This window comes from Pygocentrus nattereri, chromosome 23, assembly GCF_015220715.1.
Source record: "Pygocentrus nattereri isolate fPygNat1 chromosome 23, fPygNat1.pri, whole genome shotgun sequence".
Lineage (NCBI taxonomy): Eukaryota > Metazoa > Chordata > Actinopteri > Characiformes > Serrasalmidae > Pygocentrus > Pygocentrus nattereri.
In genome coordinates, this window is record NC_051233.1 from 19,653,353 (window position 1) to 19,673,262 (window position 19,910).

The following is a 19,910-nucleotide window of genomic DNA, read 5'->3' on the forward strand; positions in this document are numbered from 1 at the left end:
TGGGAGAAACACTGTCCATATGGGTGCAAGGATTTGAAACCAACTTTATGGTGCCTAATATCAATCGTGCATTCATGATTTAATTAATGTTTTGTACTTGTACCTACCAGCCACAACACTGCCTGAACACTTGTGGACAAAGTACCGAACTCCTGTACTTCAGCGAAAGTAGAGATACTCTTTATAAAGTACTACTCAAATAAACATACAAATACTATGTTTGTGACAATAACCCTGCCCAGTGTGCAAAACACCCCTTCTGTGTGGCGTACTTTCTCACAGTAGACCCTGGCCTCCTTTGTGTTTTACTCTCTGCTGACGTGACAACATACACGCTCCCTGTTTACTGAATGGTATGAAATTTGTGTACATTTGACAACAGTATAACTCGACATACCTGTATAAAGAGCAGAGACAAAGAATAAACAGGCTTCACTGCGCTTCTTCTAACTCTGTCTCTCTCAGCTGTGCAGTTAACCACCGCACACTCTCAGGACAACAGAGCAGTTACACTACATAAGCTGTTAGAACCAAACTGAATCTTCAAATTGGAAATAAGTTCCAGTGATGCTCTAAAAACAAGCACATATCAGTGTTTTCATTGGGTTTAATCTCGACATAATTAAAAAAAAAATGAGGGAATGCTCCATGAACAACTGGCGTTAGCATTCATACTCTTACTTTATAATTGGCATTCCACCTTAACACAACAAGAGTAAAACATTCTAGAAAACACAGCAATAGATTAATTCACAAAAACAAACAGTATGTGACTAAAAGCTTATGATTGAATGAACTTTGTTTTAGGTCGAAAACCAGAATATATACAACATCTTTTGGGCCAAAATTACACACACACTCTCTCGAAATGCAAGGGATAAAAGACGGGACTGCACTTTTCTCTTTAGTGCTGGCCAAAAGAAGCACATCGCGAGACGTCTGTCTATCTGCTCTGCTGCAGGTCTTTTTTGGGGGCTGGCATGTTAATGCACAGTTAAATACAGGGACATTTCCACAGAGGACTGTTCTAAAAAAAAACAAAAAAAAAACAGGGATGTCTGGTCACTCTAGCGTGATTGCCCAATAACGAGCCATTAACTTTCTAATACAGAGATTGACTAAATTTCCTAAACAGATGTTTTTAACAGAAAAAAGTGGAGTTTTTTCTTTAGGTTCTTCATGCTTCCTAGTAAACTGGTGGGCCTTGAGGAGGGAAAGGCTGAGAACCCAGTTACCTTTTTGCCCAGCAGGGGGTGCTGTAGCTTTGAGCTGAGGGTGTGTGCTTTCAAAAGTCCCGCCTAAGATGAAATGTGACTAGTGAATATGAGATGAAGTGAGGTTTCTTTATCAAAAGAAGGATCGGTATTCCAAATATCCATCTTACAATGTATTTCGTACAGGAAATCACAAGATATGTAATGTAGTACTGCACACAACCTCTTATTTTCTAACATAACGCTTTTATTACAAAATCATTCAAGTCGAGAGCATCAATTATCAGCTAAGCTTCAAAAACCATCTGCAGCTTCCAGTTGCTGCAGTTGACAGGCAGAATTACTCATTAATCAGTCCAATTGCATGTGCATATAATTAGTAAAGCATAGTAACCTAGGATTTCTTAACAATTTGTTTTTAATGTGTATTACACAGACTGAGCTGAATATTACTACTTTACTTGCTACCTTTGAACTGACTAGACTATCAAAACTTTAAGTTAATTTAGTATATTAAAATCTAGTTTTAATGCATGTAGCCTTTTCTGATAAGCTGATTTGGGCTGTCAAAATATTCTACTTAGTTATATGTAAAGACCTACCTAGGACCTTTTGATAAGGTAGGATCTTCCTGTATGTCTTAAGGATGCATGCTCAGGGGCTGAAGACACTAAGGGGCCTAAACATCTGCTTCATTTTCTTTTCCAATCACTGTCGTTCTAGAAAGAAAACAGCATAGACCAGCATGGCTGGACACAAAATAGGCATATGTTCTGTTTTGGATGCTGGTCAGCAGCAATGGAAATGAACATGCTGGTCACCAGCATATGTTGTGTTTAAGATACTGGTATGCTGGCCAACTTGTATGACCACACTGAGTGACCAGCTAGATCAGCATAAAGCAGCTTAAATGAGCTGTGTGGAATGAATGCCGCTCAGCTATCCGCCATTACCTTGGTCAAACAGAGTAAAGGATGCTCAGCCCCTATCATGCCATTGCGGGGAAATTTTATGAAGAGCATTGCGTTCGCTTGCAAACTTTTTATTCCCTTGCAATAATTTTGCATTCTCTTGCAAAAGTTTTTAATTCTTTTGCTTTCACAAAACATTTGTAAGGGCTCTGTAATTTCCAAAGCCAAACACACAGAAAAAATGTTAGCCTGATTTAAAGAAAAAAAATGCTACATCCCACCCATGGTCATAAAGGTAAGAATTAAACTGCTCAAACATTTTCTATGTCCACTGTGGCCATATACTTTATGTATAAAGTATACATTAAAAAAAGTATGAAGTGTATATATAACATATACTTTACGTTATTAAGCTTAGTGACATTGTTATGAACATCTCGGCAGTCTAATTTAAATGCATTTCGTCTTCACTGGGGTAAACGTTGTGCTTGTGAAGAGCGGATACATATTTGGGTTTATGTTAACCTCTGTTTTTGTTACGGGGTACATCATCTTTGTCGTTTTATATCTACAACAATAGTGCATTGGATCATGTGGAAGCCTGTAATTTGATGATTCGGGCTAGTTAACTGCCAGTACTGGTGGTCAACTTGGTTGAGGGCCTCCTCTTTCCTGCAGTGACTGTGTTTGACATGGCATACTGTACAAGTATACACTGCATTCTTCTAAAGCATGCAATTTGTGGCAAGTATGCAGTATGTGACAAAGTAGTATACTGCATACAGTTTATACAGTATACTATACCAGTATACTGCATGCTAGTCCCCATAGTAGTGTACTGTATAGTTTCCAGTATTTCACAATTAGCATCATATACCAAAGAGTCACATGACCACTAGGTAGTTATGTTCATGGTTAGAAACTCCTGGAATGACCATACTGCATTATGGGAAGCAGATTGTCATAAAGGTAGCTCTGGCTGCATACTTGAGTATCTGCTAATAGTAATCATTACTACTAAGTCATCCAGGTATCTTTACTATACTGGTAAAACTCATGTTTGTCACATACTGCATAATTACTGCACTTACCTGAACTTTTATTCTACTGTCTATCCACCTCAGGTGTTGCCATCCTGCCACTCAGGTTGGAGCAGAGCTGCATTCTCTTACTTTTCCTCATTACTCATACTTTTTAGTTGAACAAGCCAGGGTCTATCAGGGTCTTTTTCCAAAATAAACATCATATGCATCAGGAGTCTTCTCACAGAGCATATACTCTTTGTGCCATATGGACCGACTATGGCTATCACAAATGGCTCATAAGTTAACTATTTCTCTATCAGCTACTGAAGCTGATGTTAGCCAAGTCTGGAAATAGTGAATATATATACTTCTCTTACAAACTAACAAGGCACATTTATTCCCTGAAGACAAAATACTGAGTGTAGAGGGCGACGAGTCACGTTCATGTAGTGTTATCTCCAACACAAAAGCCTACCAACTTCCCTCATGTTTCAAATGTATTCTGTGTGGTGCTACATTTTTGTGTTACTGATTTATTAGCCTTCTAACTCCAGTGTTTCATCTAAAATATTAAGCCTACAGCCTGAAGGTAAGTTCAGCCAAATAGCTTTTTTAGTTAACCAAATATGTTATATAACTCCTACGGATACTCAAATTTCGGAAGTGTAGAATGCCCATTCCTAGTTGATGCTAGAACAGCGTTCAATGCTTTACACTACCACGTTATTTTAATAGAACTGAAAACAGTTTTGGCCAGAGAACACAGGATGCTATTTGAAGATTCTGAGGATATAGACATATGCAAAGGTTTGGGCACGCCTGGTCAAAAGTGAAAATAGACAGAGTGAAATGACACGTTCTCTACAGAGAACACTTCTACACATTTATAATGGACATTTAGTGTTTATTTGCTGAATTTAACATGTAAATGCAGCCTGTGCAATAGTTATGACATGTTTAATGATTTGTTTCCACAAAAGCAAATAAACGGGAAAAGCGAATTAATAGAAAAAAATATATACTAATGTATGTTTGAAAAAAAGTTAGGAAATCAACAAATATGTAAATTAATCACAGGTGTTAAAACGTAATGACTGTACATTTATGTTAAAGAAGGATTCTCTGAACATACCTAATAATCATCTTCATCTCTCTGCGAGCTGGTGCAGCTTATGACTGGGTCAGTGCACACACTGGTAGCTCATATGCTGCCAGGAATGAACCTGCCCATATCGTGCATTCCGATGGTACTTGGAAACTTGTAATCCCATGTAAATTTGATTTTAGCACAAGGAAGTTAAACTTGGATGGCTGACAGACATAAATGCAAGCAGCAAACTCTTTAGTTTGTCATATCATCCAGGCATAATTGTGAACACAGTAGACCAAACTGGCATTGGTCCATACTTATTGTTTACCTTATAAATTTATTTGTTATTTACCAATGACTACCTAACCAGAGTATTGTCTGACTGGTTGACGAGGACCATCTGACTGCACTAGTTTATCCTACTGTGGTCCCCTTGGGCACTTGCAGCTTATCTTAATGTGTCTGTCTGTTTATCACGCCAAAACAGCAATGGAGGTATATTAACTGACTATTTACTAAACCTTTATTTGTCATCGTCATCACTCATTTATTCCCATTACAGAATACTGTGCAGTGAGTGGTTCACTATTCTGACATAGAAACAAGCTGTTAAGGAACTATAATTTGGCAGAATTAATTGCAAACATTGAATTCTACGTTCACTGTGCAATTTATTTACTTCTTACTTTATTTAACTGTTGTATAAAAGCAATAGGACATTTATTGCTAAATAAAAACTGGTAAATCTGGGGAAAAAAGCTTTCTTCAGAGGCTTTTTCCTTACATTCATGCATGCCTCTTCCATGAATGGCTTGTAAAAAAATATATTTTAATCCAAATCCTTAGGTCAAAACTTTCATAAAACAATGTCTGACATCAGGCAGCATATCTGTAACCATATAATGCAATAACTTTCTGTGAGGGAGCTTTTAGAGACAATAAACTCTTCAGGCATCTGGTTCCTATCACCACCACTGTGAACAAATCTGACTCAAAAAGTTTCTCTAGAACGGAGCACTACAAATCAAACCACTCTGAACGGCTTTTTTCCCATCCCATTGAATTATCAAGAGATTTTGACAAATTGGTGGAATTCCCATTTAAGGCACTTGGAATAGAATGACTCTTTCTTTAGGAATGTGGTTTTGTGGTTTTCTTTAGATGATATGATCAATGCTCAGCACAGTTATCCTCATTAGACTATTGGCTCTCCTGCTGGTGAGTATATTATTTTAAACGGTTCTCTGCACAGTGAAATGGTTCTTCAGATTGATGTGTTGAAGAATGTGTTGTATATAATTTCTATTTTAAACTTTTTTGAAAAATGGTTCTAGATGGCACCAACAAGGGTTGAGCTATAGTTCCAAGCTCAATATCTTAACAGTAGAAGAACCCTCTTTGGTGCCATCTAGGATCATTTTTAATTCTCCATCAGGAACCATTTCACCATGCAAAGAACCATCTAGCATGAAATGGTTCTATATAGAACCCTTGAAGAACCATATTTTTGTGTACAAGAGTGTACAAGCTTGGCATTGTAGCAATAGCAGAAGCCTTTTTGGTGCTATACAGAACAATCTTTGAAAAGGTCCTAAATCAAATCATACACAACACCATCAATCTGAAGAACCATTTAAGTATGAAATGGTTCTATCATAGAACTTAGGGTTCTAATTAGAACCATTTCCAACCATTTCCATTAGAACCATCCATTGGATGGATGGATGGATGGATGGTTCTAATTAGAACCATTTCCTTTACCCAAGAACTTGGCGTCATAACATTAGCAGAACCCTTTTGGTGCTAGATACAACCATTTTTGAAAAGTTTCTATGTAGAGCCACACACAATGCCTCCATTGATCTAAAGAACCATTTAACCATGAAATGGTTCTATATAGAACTCATGGTTCTACATAGAATCATAATCCTTGAAGAACAATCTTTTTCAAGAATGTACAAGCTAGGCTTCGTAACAATAGCAGAACCTTTTTGGTGCTGTGTGGAACCATTTTCAAAGAGGTTCTGTATAGGACCATACACATCTATTAATCAGAAGAACCATTTAAGCATGAAATGGATCTATAAAGAACTCATGGTTCTAAATAGAACCTTTTTATTATTTTATTAAAGAACCCTCTTTTTAAGTGTGAGAATGGCTAACGTGCTACAGCCACGAGGGGGCGGAGGCTCTACGTCTAACTGCCAGCCCAATGAGGCAGTGCAACACACGGCTCGCGCGAGAATCACGACCACCGCCTCCCGACGCGCGCGCTTCTCCGATCCTGTCAGCGTCAGTCATCCGCCGCGTCCGTGGAGCTCGGAGTGTGGAAGAAGCTGAAGAGCGCCTGTCTTTCCTCCTCCTCCTCCTTCCCTCGTGTACTCTGAGGCGGCCTCGCTCTGTCCCAGCTGACCCGTCTCTGTCCGGACGCTGCTCGCCTCTCTGAGAGCGGATTTCTTGGATGAAGTTTTGGAGAGGGACCTGTTTGAGGAGACCGCGGGATCACGCGATAAAGCTGAAGCGGAAACTCCTTAGAAGAACAAGTCAGTGGACAGAAGAGGAGGCTGCAGCGCTCTGGACGCGTCTCTTATTTTCTGTTTGTTTCCCCTTTATAATCCTACTACTGGTCAGCGTCCGTCTGGACAGCTATTGTGCGCACATGCACGTGCTGCCCATTTAAAACGCCGTCCGTGCATCTGAGAAGCGCATTGATTGTGTTGCGGCACAGCATGGACGAGACCCACATCATGCAGTCCCTCGTCGGCGTGACCCTGAGCCGCGCGGTGCACGGGGGCATGGCTCTGGCGCCTTCGCTCGACCACCAGGGCTCGGAGGACGACGGAAGAAAGCAGGACATCGGGGACATCCTCCACCAAATAATGGGCATCACGGACCAAAGCCTGGACGAAGCGCAAGCGAAGTTAGTTTATACATCTCCATTCATCCTTAGCTGGAGCTGGGCGGTACCGAGACAGTTCTGGATCACGATATTTTCCCAGTATATTTAGTATCAGGATATCCGATGCTGTTTAGTCTTAACCAGCTTTACTAACGCTGCTGAAAAAAAAATCAGGAGCCTTGAAGTTTCAGTGGAACAGTGGAACACGCTTTAAAAGACTACAGGCATAATGCTTTGAATGTCCGTTAAGGAACATTAATACCTTAATGTTTATTTTATGCAAATAAATGGCTGAATATTTATTTTTATTAAAACCATAACGATTAACACTAAACATTACAGAGAATGGTTCTTCAGGGGTTCTTTAATCTTTAAGGCAGTGGTTCTATTTAGAACCGTGAGTTTGCATGTTTTGAAATGGTTCTTTGCATGGTGAAATGCATGGTTCAGATTGATGGAGAATATGTTCTGTATGAAAGAACGTCTTATTTTCAAAAACATGTGTGTATGTATATATATATATATATATATATATATATATATATATATATATATATATATATATATATATATATATATAAATAGAATCATTGCCTTTACTAAAGGACCCTTGAAGAGGCATCTTTATGTGTGGACTGAAACCTTACCAAATGGTTTGGTAGTGGCAGTTTTACCACTCTTGCCAGGACATGACTAGCAAACACAGCTTTGAAAAGTTGTACACACATAAAATCTATCTTGCTTTACAATGATGTCCATGTACCTCTCCGCCATCCGTGTATAGTAAATATACCTGTTTATGCCGAAAACTAATCTCAAAACTACTGTAAAACAGTGTCTCAGATATGAGGCAGAGCATTCGTAACCATTTTATGTAATCATTTTCCGTGAGTGAACTTTTAGAGGCATTAAACTCTTCAGATGTCTGGTTCCTATCATCACCACTGTGAACAATTCTGAATTTCTTTTTCTCTACAATGTTTCACATTAGAACTTTTAGAATGGCTTTGTTTACGTTTGAACAATTTATTTATACACAGCCTGGATATTTTGAGTAAAGCTCAAAAAAAAAAAAAAGCTACAAAAAACTTGGCAACAGAAACACAGTCAGTGATGTAACACATTACTTTTGAAATCGTTAAAATATCACTAAATGTAAACAGCAATGTTGCAGCATGTCCTATCATGATATACTGTTGTAGACTATATGTCTGCAATAATGCTTACATTGCTCTCTGATATGGTCTAACAGTAATATAGTCTCCTTTAGCCTACAGAAAGATAAAGTTCAGAACCACTTATGTCATAAAAGGGGAAATGCCACTGGTTTTTCAAAATTTCTGCATAATTTGGCGGTTGAGATGTAAAACAAGCCATTCAGAGTGGTTTGATATGAAATGCTTCACCATGGAGAAACTTGCCAAATAGAATTTCTTTAGTGGTGGTGAGAGGCACCAGGGGTCACAATATCTACAGCAGAAATATCGCTATTTCATTTACTATGTAAAATGAACAGTGAACCTACACATTTGCTAAGTTTTATATTTAATGTCGATGAGGGTAAAATAGTGGAAAAAATATTTTTAAGTTTTCTTTGGGTACTATTTTGCCTCAAAACACCTTGCACATACCTCTCCGCCATGAATGAATCTCAGTGCTGAGTGAAATAGCTTGTAAACGCATTAAACGCTTCGATCGCCTGGTTCCTATCACCACCACTGTGAACAATTCGTACTTGGTTTCTCTACAACAGCACATTTAACATCAACACATTTTGAATGAATTTGTTTACATTGTACTGATTGAATTCTGCAGATATTTGTAACAATTCCCCATGAAGCTCTTATGCTCCAGGATATTTGTTTTTCCATCTGAATTTACATGACCAAATCATAAGGAAAATGATTCAGCAACTGCATGAGATAAACGCAAATTATTTTATTTATTTTTAGTAAAACCTTTTATGATCATACATATATTGCATATGAGGCTATTCTGATCGCTGTTAGAAATTAAAGTTGCTCTTAGATTGTCTGACCTGTTTGTTTTTGCACTATTAGCACTACAGCATTGATACATGGCTTTCGTTATAATAAACTAAACCAATTTTGTCATGAATGGAATGTAAAGGATTGACTCACAGCTTTGACCGTCTTTGACCAAGAGTGAAGTTAGGATCTTTTAAATGTGAACATTTGATATTAAAATGTTTAATGAAGTCTGTTAAGTGATATTCCAGGCTTGAATTTACCCTAACCACTTTTCCTTTTCTTTTTCTGTTCATCTGAAGAAAACATGGCCTAAACTGTCACAGAATGAAGCCAGCTCTGTTCAGCGTGCTCTGTGAAATCAAAGAGAAAACCGGTAAGTGTTCTTTTAAATAAGAAACTGCTAAGAACTTCTTAAATGGTGATGCCATTTACCAACAGTGAGTGACTTGGGCTGTGTTTCTTATCTGTATATTGAAGGTAACCTGCTGCCTTGCATTTTTTGTTGATCTCCAACAAGGTGGTCTATTATCTCTTAACCAGCCAGAACAGAAAGCTGAGTCATAAGCTTCACCTCTAAGAGCTTCATTTCATGATCTCAAGCTTGGATTTAACCTTAAATATTTCATAAATGAAAGTTTAAAGTAGATTTTTTTTTGCATTTGATGATTAAAGGTACTTGGCACCATACAAGACCTTTATGTGCCTTAACACTTCAGATTTGATGTCCAAGTGAGTCTCCTGCTCTATTAGCTCCGAATGCTGCCCACTCAATATACAGTGTAATGGAAGTTTATGTTAAAAGGTAGCAAGCAGTACTTCATTTAAATTTCCAGTCAAAACAGGCATTAAGTAGAAGTGAGACATTTTATTTTTCTGAGGAATTAGATATTAGGCACTCCATTTGCCAAAAGAAGAGGAATGTCAAAGCAAGATGAATTAAAAAAAAACAAGAGTTCCTAAAACTAGAGTAAAAAAAAAGAGACAGCGAAAATTGGTCTCCCAACTATACAAGACCTAGTAGACCAGCAAAACTGTCCCCGTCAGATAAACAGCACTTAAAGCTTTCATCTTTGAGAGAGAGGAGTAAATCAAACTCTGCTGTTGCTTCAGATCTGAAAAAGTCTGCAGGTGTTTCTTTCCATCCTTCCACAGTGTGAAGGCTCTGAAAAGATGTGCCACTGTCAGGAAGCCGTTATTCACAAAAAGGAAATTTGCAGATCAAACAAAGAAGCTGCTGGTGTTCTCAATCCAGACTTCAACAATGAATGTGTTTAGGATCACTTGGATTGTGAGACTGAACTTTGGATGTGTGGGAAACATATTCCTGCAAATTTCTTTAAAAAACTGAAGAAAGTCTTCTGAAAAGAACAGCGGCACTAAAGACAAAGCATGGACTGAAAAATATTATATTGATATTATATATAAGTTTTTAAAGCTTTTGTCTAGTTTTCTGTAACATTTGTTTTCTGTTTTTCCTAACACTGAAAAATATTAATCTTGTACTTAATGCCTGTTTTTACTGAAAAGTGTATCAGTGAAAGGTGGTCAAAAGTATTTGAACACTCTTAATTAGTGAATTTAGCTATTTTAAGGTATACCCATTACTAACACAGGAGTTTGGTTGTGCGTGTATAGCTTGTAAAATCTCCATAGAAAAGCATTGGCAATAGAATGGGATGCTCTGGAGCAGCTGTACATGAGCCTAAGGTCACAATGTCCAATGCCAAGCACCAGTTTTTGGGGTGTAAAGCCCACCAGCCTTGGCCTGTGGTGGAGTCTGTCTTTTCCAGAGTGATGAAGCTTCATCCAGTACCTTTGGGATGGGTAGCAAAGCTAATCACCCAGCATCAGTACCTGGTCTCACAAATGCTCATGTGGCTGAATGCAATGAAATGTTTGGAATTTAACAAGACTAAAATTAAGATGTCAAATTTACATCCAAAAGTAATGTCACATCTTAACCTTGGTACAAGCCTTTAAGAGCCTTTGATGATATACTATTCAACTCATTAAACTCGACTGGGATGCTGACACAAGTCAAAGTAACACTAGGCTGGGTGGGCATTATAGACTCTGCCTAGAGACTCTGCAGTGCTGGTGGGAGGGAAGGGGTTGGTGGGGGGTTCTCCATATCATTTACTTTGTAGTAAATTATTTAGTTTTTGTACTACATATATTGGTTGATTGTCACTGGTCATAAAACCTATTGATATCAGGCATTCAAGGTGGGCTCCACCATCTTAACATATGAAGAGATGCAACAGGTCCAAGTATAGCCTTTCAGGTTAGGAAAGTAAAAAACATTATCATCCATTAAATACAATTAGAGTGAAGTATGAAATTGTTGAGAATTTGCATGGAAGACAAAAAGGAGGATGATAAGAGAGACTGAGAAGAATTTACTTTAATCTTGGGGTACCTACTTTTCAAATCCACTGTCGGCCATGGCCAGAATCTTTTTGAAGAGTTCCATGAAAGATCCATGAAGATCCATTTGGGGCTGTTAAGCTGTTAAGATAATGACCCTAAACACACATCAAAATCTACACAGAATTGGTTGTTAAAACACAAAATCAAAGTTTTGCAATATTGCTTTCAGTCTCCAGACTTGAAACCTGTTGTGTTTATTGAAGAGGGCAGCGCACCAACAAAGACAAAATCTTGCCTAGGGAATCTTATAGGCTTCACATGGATACAGCAATAATACTGCTGTCATAAAGCAATTACATGCATGAAAAGGCAGAAATTGCAGTTTTTGTCTTGGCATTCAGGGGTTAACAGCAGAGGTAAGGAGCAACTAGTTCTATATACTCAGCACTGTACTCATGTAAATTGATAAACTGATATATTTGCACTTTTCTGAGTATTTCAAATTATAATTCCTTATAATTTAATTTCTCCTGGTCCATCTTACGCACTGCTTCGTGATTGGTCACACCTCTGACTGAGCGTTCAGTGACCTCATAGGGTTACAAAATGAACAATACAGTCAAGGCTCAATGTGGGCTTGCTGTTTTAGCCTGTCTGTTATTTCCTATAATTATTTTACTCAATCACATTCATCACTGTGGATGCCTTCATATTCTTATGTATTTGTAGAATGGACAAGCAATTAAAAAAAAATCCAGTGGAGGATGTGTTGCTTTTCTTTCAGGATGTGCATCCAATCAGTCTCTTTTATAATCCCACTCTTGCAGAGTGTAGTAGGTGGAACTGAATAGCTCGAGGGAGAATACAAAGATCTGAAAGACTTGCGTGGGAAACCCATTACACTCCTCAATGGGGAAATGGGCCTATATTGTTTACATATATATATAATGATTATAATTACTTAATATTGCATTCATCTGTGATTGTGTTGCTGTCTAGCTGATTCCTTAATGATGATTGCCTCCATTGCAGCATATGACTGAAGTTAAGTTTGCTGTGGATGCTGGAAAGCCACTTCTGTGTAAACAAAGTCACAGATGTAGTACACTGTACTAAGACTGTGCACAATTTTAAGCTTGTTTACACAATGCATTAATGTGTTTCATGTCCAGTTCATATCTAAAACTTTAGTCTGTTTACTCTTGCATCCCCAGTGTGACCAGCTGAGATCCAGTTGTACTTGTTTGCTCTTTTCCTCTGTTACTACAAGCGTGGATAAGCTTGGCCTGTAGACATTTTCATCAGCCTGGTGTGCATGAAGGCTCTAGGTTTGGGGCTAAATGCAACCCTGTGTATCCTACATTTTTTATTCTCTCAGCATTTCCACTCACGTAATGGTAAACAAAATAACAAAAGTGCATTGTGTTTACACAAGTTAAATCCAGTCAAGATCCATCTCTGAAAACCTCTGAATGTGGTTTGAGTTTGATCGAATCATCAAACACACAACGCGTCCTGGGGTGTTTACACCTGTTTTTGTTTTATGCGGCCAGTGGAAAACAAACAAGACCTGACCATCTAAAATGCATCATAATGAAAGGAGTAAACAGGGCCTTTTGTTTATTGTTTGCTATGAAACTAGCATGTTTCTGCATCCACGATCTGCTAGTAGGTAACCTGCCTAGAATTAATACATAGACTATATATGGACAAAAACATCTCTCTGCTGTCCATAACTAGGGATGGGTGCAAAAAATCTGTGATAATGGACTCGAACCACAGGAGAGGATGGAAGTGAAGGTTGATTTGTATAACTAAGCATGATAGTAGGCCTGGCACAGAGCTACATGTATCAGAACCACACATTCTCCACACTCACCACAGAACATGTTCAATTTCAGCTTTCACCATAACAAGTCACTCCACTTTGCACTTGCCTCTAAATGGTGTGCTGTCCTGTTAGAACAATAATCAGTCAAAACATTAGATTAGAAACACTAGCAAGCAAATAAAGCATGAGAATGAATGCATTTTTCTTTATATTGATATGGCTCTTTATATTTCCTACATCCATGGTCTCTATTACAATGTCATGCCAACTGTTATTGCTTACATTTCATTGCAAGAAATGAAACCATTTTCAGAAACTCGCTTGCATTTTCATGATGTGCAACTACATGTTTTATAAGAAACATGTTCATTCTACTCATAACCAAGAATACACATGTAGATCAATAATGATAGACTCTTTCACAAAAGCTTAAAATGTTTTGGTAAAGAGTTAAAATGTGAAGGATTACAGGAACACTAACAGGCATTGTTTTAACACCTGCTGTAATCCAGGTGTTATACACTAAAAACACCCCTGGTCAAATTTAAAAAATTGGTCAAAACTTAAATATGCCATTGAAGCAAACATGTTACCGCCATGCTATTTGCTCTTAACATCATGGTAAATCTGCTGGGGCGTTTATGAGTTTGGCACATACAGTAGTTGATGAGGTCTGCCTCAGCATCCCTTGGCTACAGAATATGTATGTGTGTGTGTGTTTGTGTGTGTGTGTGTGTGTGTGTGTTTTACTTGGGATATTGGAAAGAGAAGCTCATAAACTATTATCTTGAGTTATCAGCAGATTAGAGTCACTGGTTCTCACGCTTTATTTCTCGTTTACACAACTGTATCTCTCTCTTTTATGTCTCTTTAATCATCTCCTGTCACAGCAGCCTCACAAAGCGCTGAGACAGTTTCAGGAAGAGTGGAGTTAATTCTGCAAGGTGTGGATGTAGTGAAGTTTATGTAAAGTTAATGTGAAGTTTTTACCTTTTTAACTCGATCAGCTTTTAGTCAGTTCATGTACACATGTCTTTGCTAGCTCTAAAAGTGTGTATATGTGTGTGTGTGTGTGTGTGTACACATAGATGAGGACTTGAGTCAGTGACTAGACTTAAAGCCCTTGTCTATTAATTTTCTTCTATTGAGAGTTTAAAAAATTTTTTTTCTGCCCTTTTTCAATTTGATTTGAGTTGGGTACAGCCCAGTTTGGTGCAGGACCTCATATCCGCTAACTACCAATCAGAGTTGCAGCAATATCCATATTCTTATATATATATATATATATATATATATATATATATATATATGTATGTATGTATGTATGTATATATGTATGTGTGTGTGTGTGTGTATATTCTTGTATGTCATATAAAGTGACTGCTGTCCCTTTGCTCCCAGACAAGACACCCAGCAAGTAGATTATTTAAACTTTTCTAAATTTGTTAACTGTTCTTGTAATTGAACATCATTTAGACTCTTTGGAGTATTTTCTTGGTGGATTGGAGCTTCCAGGGTATTAATCACAACATTTTTTCTAAAAAAAAATTCAATAAAACTTTTTACCATCCTACCCACCCAGAGGGAGCAAGGCCAATTGTGCCACAGAGGACTGGTGATTGTCACTCAAGTTCTGTTTTCCAGACCTCATCACTTATTTCCAAAATCCCTCTGACTTATTTAGGTGGTGTTTTGCATAGTACAGACATTTACTTTTGTGATGATTTACAAAGTACAAAGTTTGAAGTTAGACTGTCATCAAATGACCGTTCATATAGACAATTCTTGACCAATCCTAATAAGGTGGGTAAGGCCAAATGAGTTAATCAAGTTATGTGAGTACAACTGGAAGCGGCTCCCAACCTTTGCATGTGCTATATTTACTATTTAATTATTTTAAGTCAATCAAATAAAGTAACTACACCCTATTTGTGGAGAAAAAATGGTGTTTTTAAAATTGTTTGCTGCAAGGGCAATCTGGCCAGAGGCATCTTTTGCATACAACTGTATACACATCTGTACCCATAATCACAACATAAACAATGAAAAGACAGACAAGTGACAGCAAGCTATTGCCCTCCTGTGAGTTTGCCAGGTCATCAAAACAGGTGGAAAAGAAGTCGGTTGCTGTCCTGCCACGACCAGAGAGTGAGAGAGAGAGTGAGCAAGAAAAAAAATCAATAGTGCAATCTTCCCTGCTCCTATCCTCGCTAGGGGTAATTGAAATGGAAAATCAAATGAGCGGCGAGCAGATAATTGTTTTATCAATATCCCCCTGCCTGCCCTACAAGGGTCAGTGCTGCATGATCACTGAGTGAAGATATGACAAGGACGAAATGTGAAATTGAACAGCTCGGCGCTCATTTATCAGGCCTGACAGTTCAGAGTGACTGGTATGTAGCAAGGCTGGACACCTCAACTGAATCTTCAGCCCACCACCTCCACTTCTAAAGTTCATTCTGGTTGATTTTGTGCAGAGATATTTTAACATGATCCAGTAGAACCTGTCACAAGACTGTCCTAAGACAAAACGAATTGGAATGGATATCCCCTGTAAAGAGACTATATCATGGAAAACAGAATTTTGGTCACTTTTTTAAAATTAATGCATGTACACCATGGTAGTGTGGTTTGGTGCACAGTATGACTTTCTGCAACAGAAGACTGCGTGGGACTGATTTATGTATGCTCCTACAGACAATGTGCAACTTTTGTCCCCCCCTGACTCCCCAATGACCTACATGCCTACATGCTTACTATTAAGTGATTTATTTTATTCTGGCTATTCATTAATTTGCAGGATCTTCTACACACAAGTGATGTCCCACTCCCATGCTACAGACCTGTATGACTGGTTTCCATTTGTGTTGATTATGATTAAAAATTACTGCTGTATTGTTATGTATTAGCCTTTATTGAGCGTTGGCCTGTGTTTCTGTAGCTTGAAGAAAGCAGTTGTCATTGGTTGCTTTTTTAAAATTATATGTGTGTGTGTGTGTGTGTGTGTGTGTGTGTGTGTGTTTACAATGAGTTAATTCTTTCTTGATATTTTCTGTTCAACATTATTTTATATGCTAATTATAAATACACATGTAATGTACATATTAACCCTCTCCTGCCCCCTTGGTCTGATCAAATGCTTACTTCTGCATGACACTGAAAATTCACCCCATGCCACAAGATATTGTGGTGGGTCCCATGTGTGTGGACCTCACTCGTGAAGCCATTCCACCACTCCAATACAGTGGTGTAGGCTTATCTTTGCAGGGGATACGCTTTTCATACGACCTGACTCATAAGTGTTTTACAATAAAAAAAATTGTGTTAAGGTTACATTGCATTAGCCATTAAGCAGCTATTCAATATACAAAACATTCTCGCCTTACATTTCAAATTAATGTAATTATATTTAAACTAATATGCTAAATTCCTTGTCAAATATTTACATTCATGCAATGCCATTTCATTCTGCTAACAGGCCTCTTTTTAACTTCATGAACATTAGTTTCTGTGCTGTACATAGTTAGCCTTGCATTTTCCCTCTCAACATCTGGGAAAATCACACCAAAGAACCTCATCTTCATAATGTTGATTAATTGCTTTGTTTATACCAGTCGCAGCTGTGTCATCAGTATGTGGACTTTGCAACCCGTGGGGCTAACGTGCTGGATCTTGTTTACATAAGCATCCCTGGCGCGTACAGGGCCTAGCCCCACCCCCACTACGGCTACTCAGACTACATCTCTGTGATGCTCATTCCAGCATACGGACCGCTCATCAGACGTGCAAAACCAGACCAGAAGCAAGTGAGCACCTGGCCGCCAGGAGCCATCTCTGCTACTGTTTTGAGCACACTAACTGGGAGATGTTCAGAGTAGCTAGCGGTGACTCCATCAACCTGGAGGAGTACACAGAATCAATGACTGGCTACATCAGCAAGTGCACTGAAGATGTTACTGTCTCCAAACCCCTCACAACTCACCCCAACCAGAAACCATGGATGACTGCAGAGGTGCACATGCTGCTGAGAGCCCGCGACAAGGCTTTCAAGTCAAGGGACAAAGCAAGCCTCAGGGTGGCAAGCTCTCTCAGGCCATCGAAGAGGCTAAGCGTACCTACTCAAAGAAAATCCATGATCATTTTCAAAACACTGCTGACACATGGCACATGTGGCAGGGCATTCAGGCCATCAACTACAAGTCACCTCCACCTGCTTGTGACAGTGATGCCTCCCTTCCAGACATGCTTAACAACTTCTGTGCTCAATTTGAGGCACAGAACGGAACAACGGTGAGGAAAACCACACCTCCTCCAAGTGAACAGGTACTGTGTCTGTCCACTGCTGATGTGCGGAGAACTCTACAGAGTCAACCCACGAAAAGCATCAGGATCCGACAGCATACCAGGCAGAGTGCTCAGAGAATGCACCGAACAGCAGGCTGATGTTCTCAAGGACATATTCAACATCTCTCTGAGCACTGCAGTCGTTCCAACGTGCTTCAAGTCCACCATCATCATCCCTGTGCCGAAGAAGTCTCCAGTGTTCTGTCTCAATGACTACCGCCCCGTTGCACTCACTCCCATCATCATGAAGTGCTTCGAGAGGCTTGTCATGAGGCACATTAAAGACCAGCTTCCTCCTTCACTGGACCCACTGCAATTTGCATATCGCCCCAACCGCTCAACAGATGACGCCATCTCCACTACACTCCACCTGGCTCTCTCCCACCTAGACAATAAAGACACCTGCGTCAGAATGCTGTTCATAGATTTCAGTTCAGCGTTCAACACCATCATTCCTCAGCAGCTTACTGGAAAACTGAGGCTGCTGGGCTTGAACACTTCCCTCTGTAACTGGATCCTGGATTTCCTATCTGAGAGACCTCAGTTAGTCAGGATAGGAAATAACATCTCCAGCACCACCACACTGAGCACCTGTGTGCTCAGTCAACTGCTGTTCACTCTACTGACTCATGACTGTACTGCAAAGTACAGCTCAAATCACATCATCAAGTTCGCTGATGACATGACTGTGGTGGGTCTGATCAGCAAGAACGACGAATCAGCGTACAGAGAGGAGGTGCAGCAGCTAACGGACTGGTGTGGAGCCAACAACCTGTCTCTGAATGTAGACAAAACTAAGGAGATGGTGGTTGACTTCTGAAGAGTGCGAGGTGACCACCCCCCACTGAACATCACTGGCTCTGCTGTGGTCATCAGGAGCACCAAATTCCTTGGTGTCCACATCACAGATAACCTCACAACCTCTCCTGGTCCCTCAACACCAACTCTATAGCCAAGAGAGCACAGCAGCTCCTCTACTTCCTGCGGAGACTGAAGAAGGCTCATCTCCCTCCTCCCATCCTCACATGTTCTACAGGGGGACTGTGGAGAGCATCCTGAGCAGCTGCATCATTGCCTGGTTTGGGAATTGCACCACCTCAGACTGCAAGACCCTACAGCGTATAGTGAGGACAGCTGAGAAGATCATCAGGGTCTCTCTCCCCTCCGTCATGGACATCTAAACCACACGTTGTATCCGGAAAGCTACTAGCATTGTGGACGGCCCCATCCATCCCTCACACAGACTTTTTTCACTGTTGCCTTCTGGCAGAAGGCACCGGAGCATCCATGCCACCACTGCCAGACTCTGCACCAGCTTTATTCCTCAAGCAATCAGGTTCTTAAACTCACAAGGACTGGGCTAACCCCCACCCCCACCCTCACACACACACATCTCTTTTGATGCTCTACTTGCACTTGATCTGGATCATTGCTGCTACACTGTGTTTACATTGTTTTTTTTTTTTACCTCGGTAACTGCTGTGTTTATGTATGTCATCCGACTGCGTGACTCAGATCACAGCATGTTAAATATCTCTGCACCTTATTCCATCACCTCATGTCCAGAATGAGTGCTGTGTAAGTGCTGCACTGTCCTGTCTGTTTACTGTGTCTAATGTCTGTTTAATTTATCGTATTTATTGTTTCTAGCTTAATTTTTTGTTTGCACACGATGTCTGCACGTTCGCACTTTGTACTTTTGTTCCTTGTTGCACCATGTTGTTCCTGGAGGAGCATAATTTCACTCCACTGTGTACTTGTACAACCCCAATTCCAATGAAGTTGGGACATTGTAAAACAGAAATAAAAACAGAATACGATGATTTGCAAATCCTTTTCAACCTATATTCAATTGAATACACTACAAAGACAAGATATTTAATGTTCAAACGGATAAACCTTATTGTTTTTTGCAAATATTCACTCATTTTGAATTTGATGCCTGCAACACATTCCAAAGAAGTTGGGACAGGGTCATGTTTACCACTGTGTTAACAACACTCAATAAGCGTTTTGGTACTGAGGACACTAATTGTTGAAGCTTTGTAGGTGGAATTCTGTCCCATTCTTGCTTGACAGTCCGGGGTCTCTGTCGTATTTCGTGCTTTATAATGCACCACACATTTTCAAAGTGAGACAGGTCTGGACTGCAGGCAGGCCAGTCTAGTACCCGCACTCTTTTGCTACGAAGCCACACTGTTGTAACACGTGCAGAATGTGGCTTGGCAGTGTCTT

General features: G+C 39.5%; 1 protein-coding gene across 5 annotated transcripts in view; it reads left to right on the top strand.

Moving 5' to 3' along the window:
- The window catches only part of pbx3a (pre-B-cell leukemia homeobox 3a), a 105,557-nt gene that overhangs the window by 32,140 nt on the left and 53,507 nt on the right, over positions 1 to 19,910 (top strand). For 2 of the 5 annotated variants that reach the window (XM_017698388.2, XM_037533318.1), the window contains exons 1-2: positions 6,445 to 7,160; positions 9,430 to 9,503. In XM_017698388.2, coding sequence (XP_017553877.1) covers positions 6,970 to 7,160; positions 9,430 to 9,503 — 265 coding nt within the window. In that variant the 5' untranslated portion in view covers positions 6,445 to 6,969. Of the gene's footprint in view, positions 1 to 6,443; positions 7,161 to 9,429; positions 9,504 to 19,910 lie in introns of those variants that run through there. The other 3 variants (XM_017698377.2, XM_017698407.2, XM_017698398.2) reach the window with 3 other exon arrangements.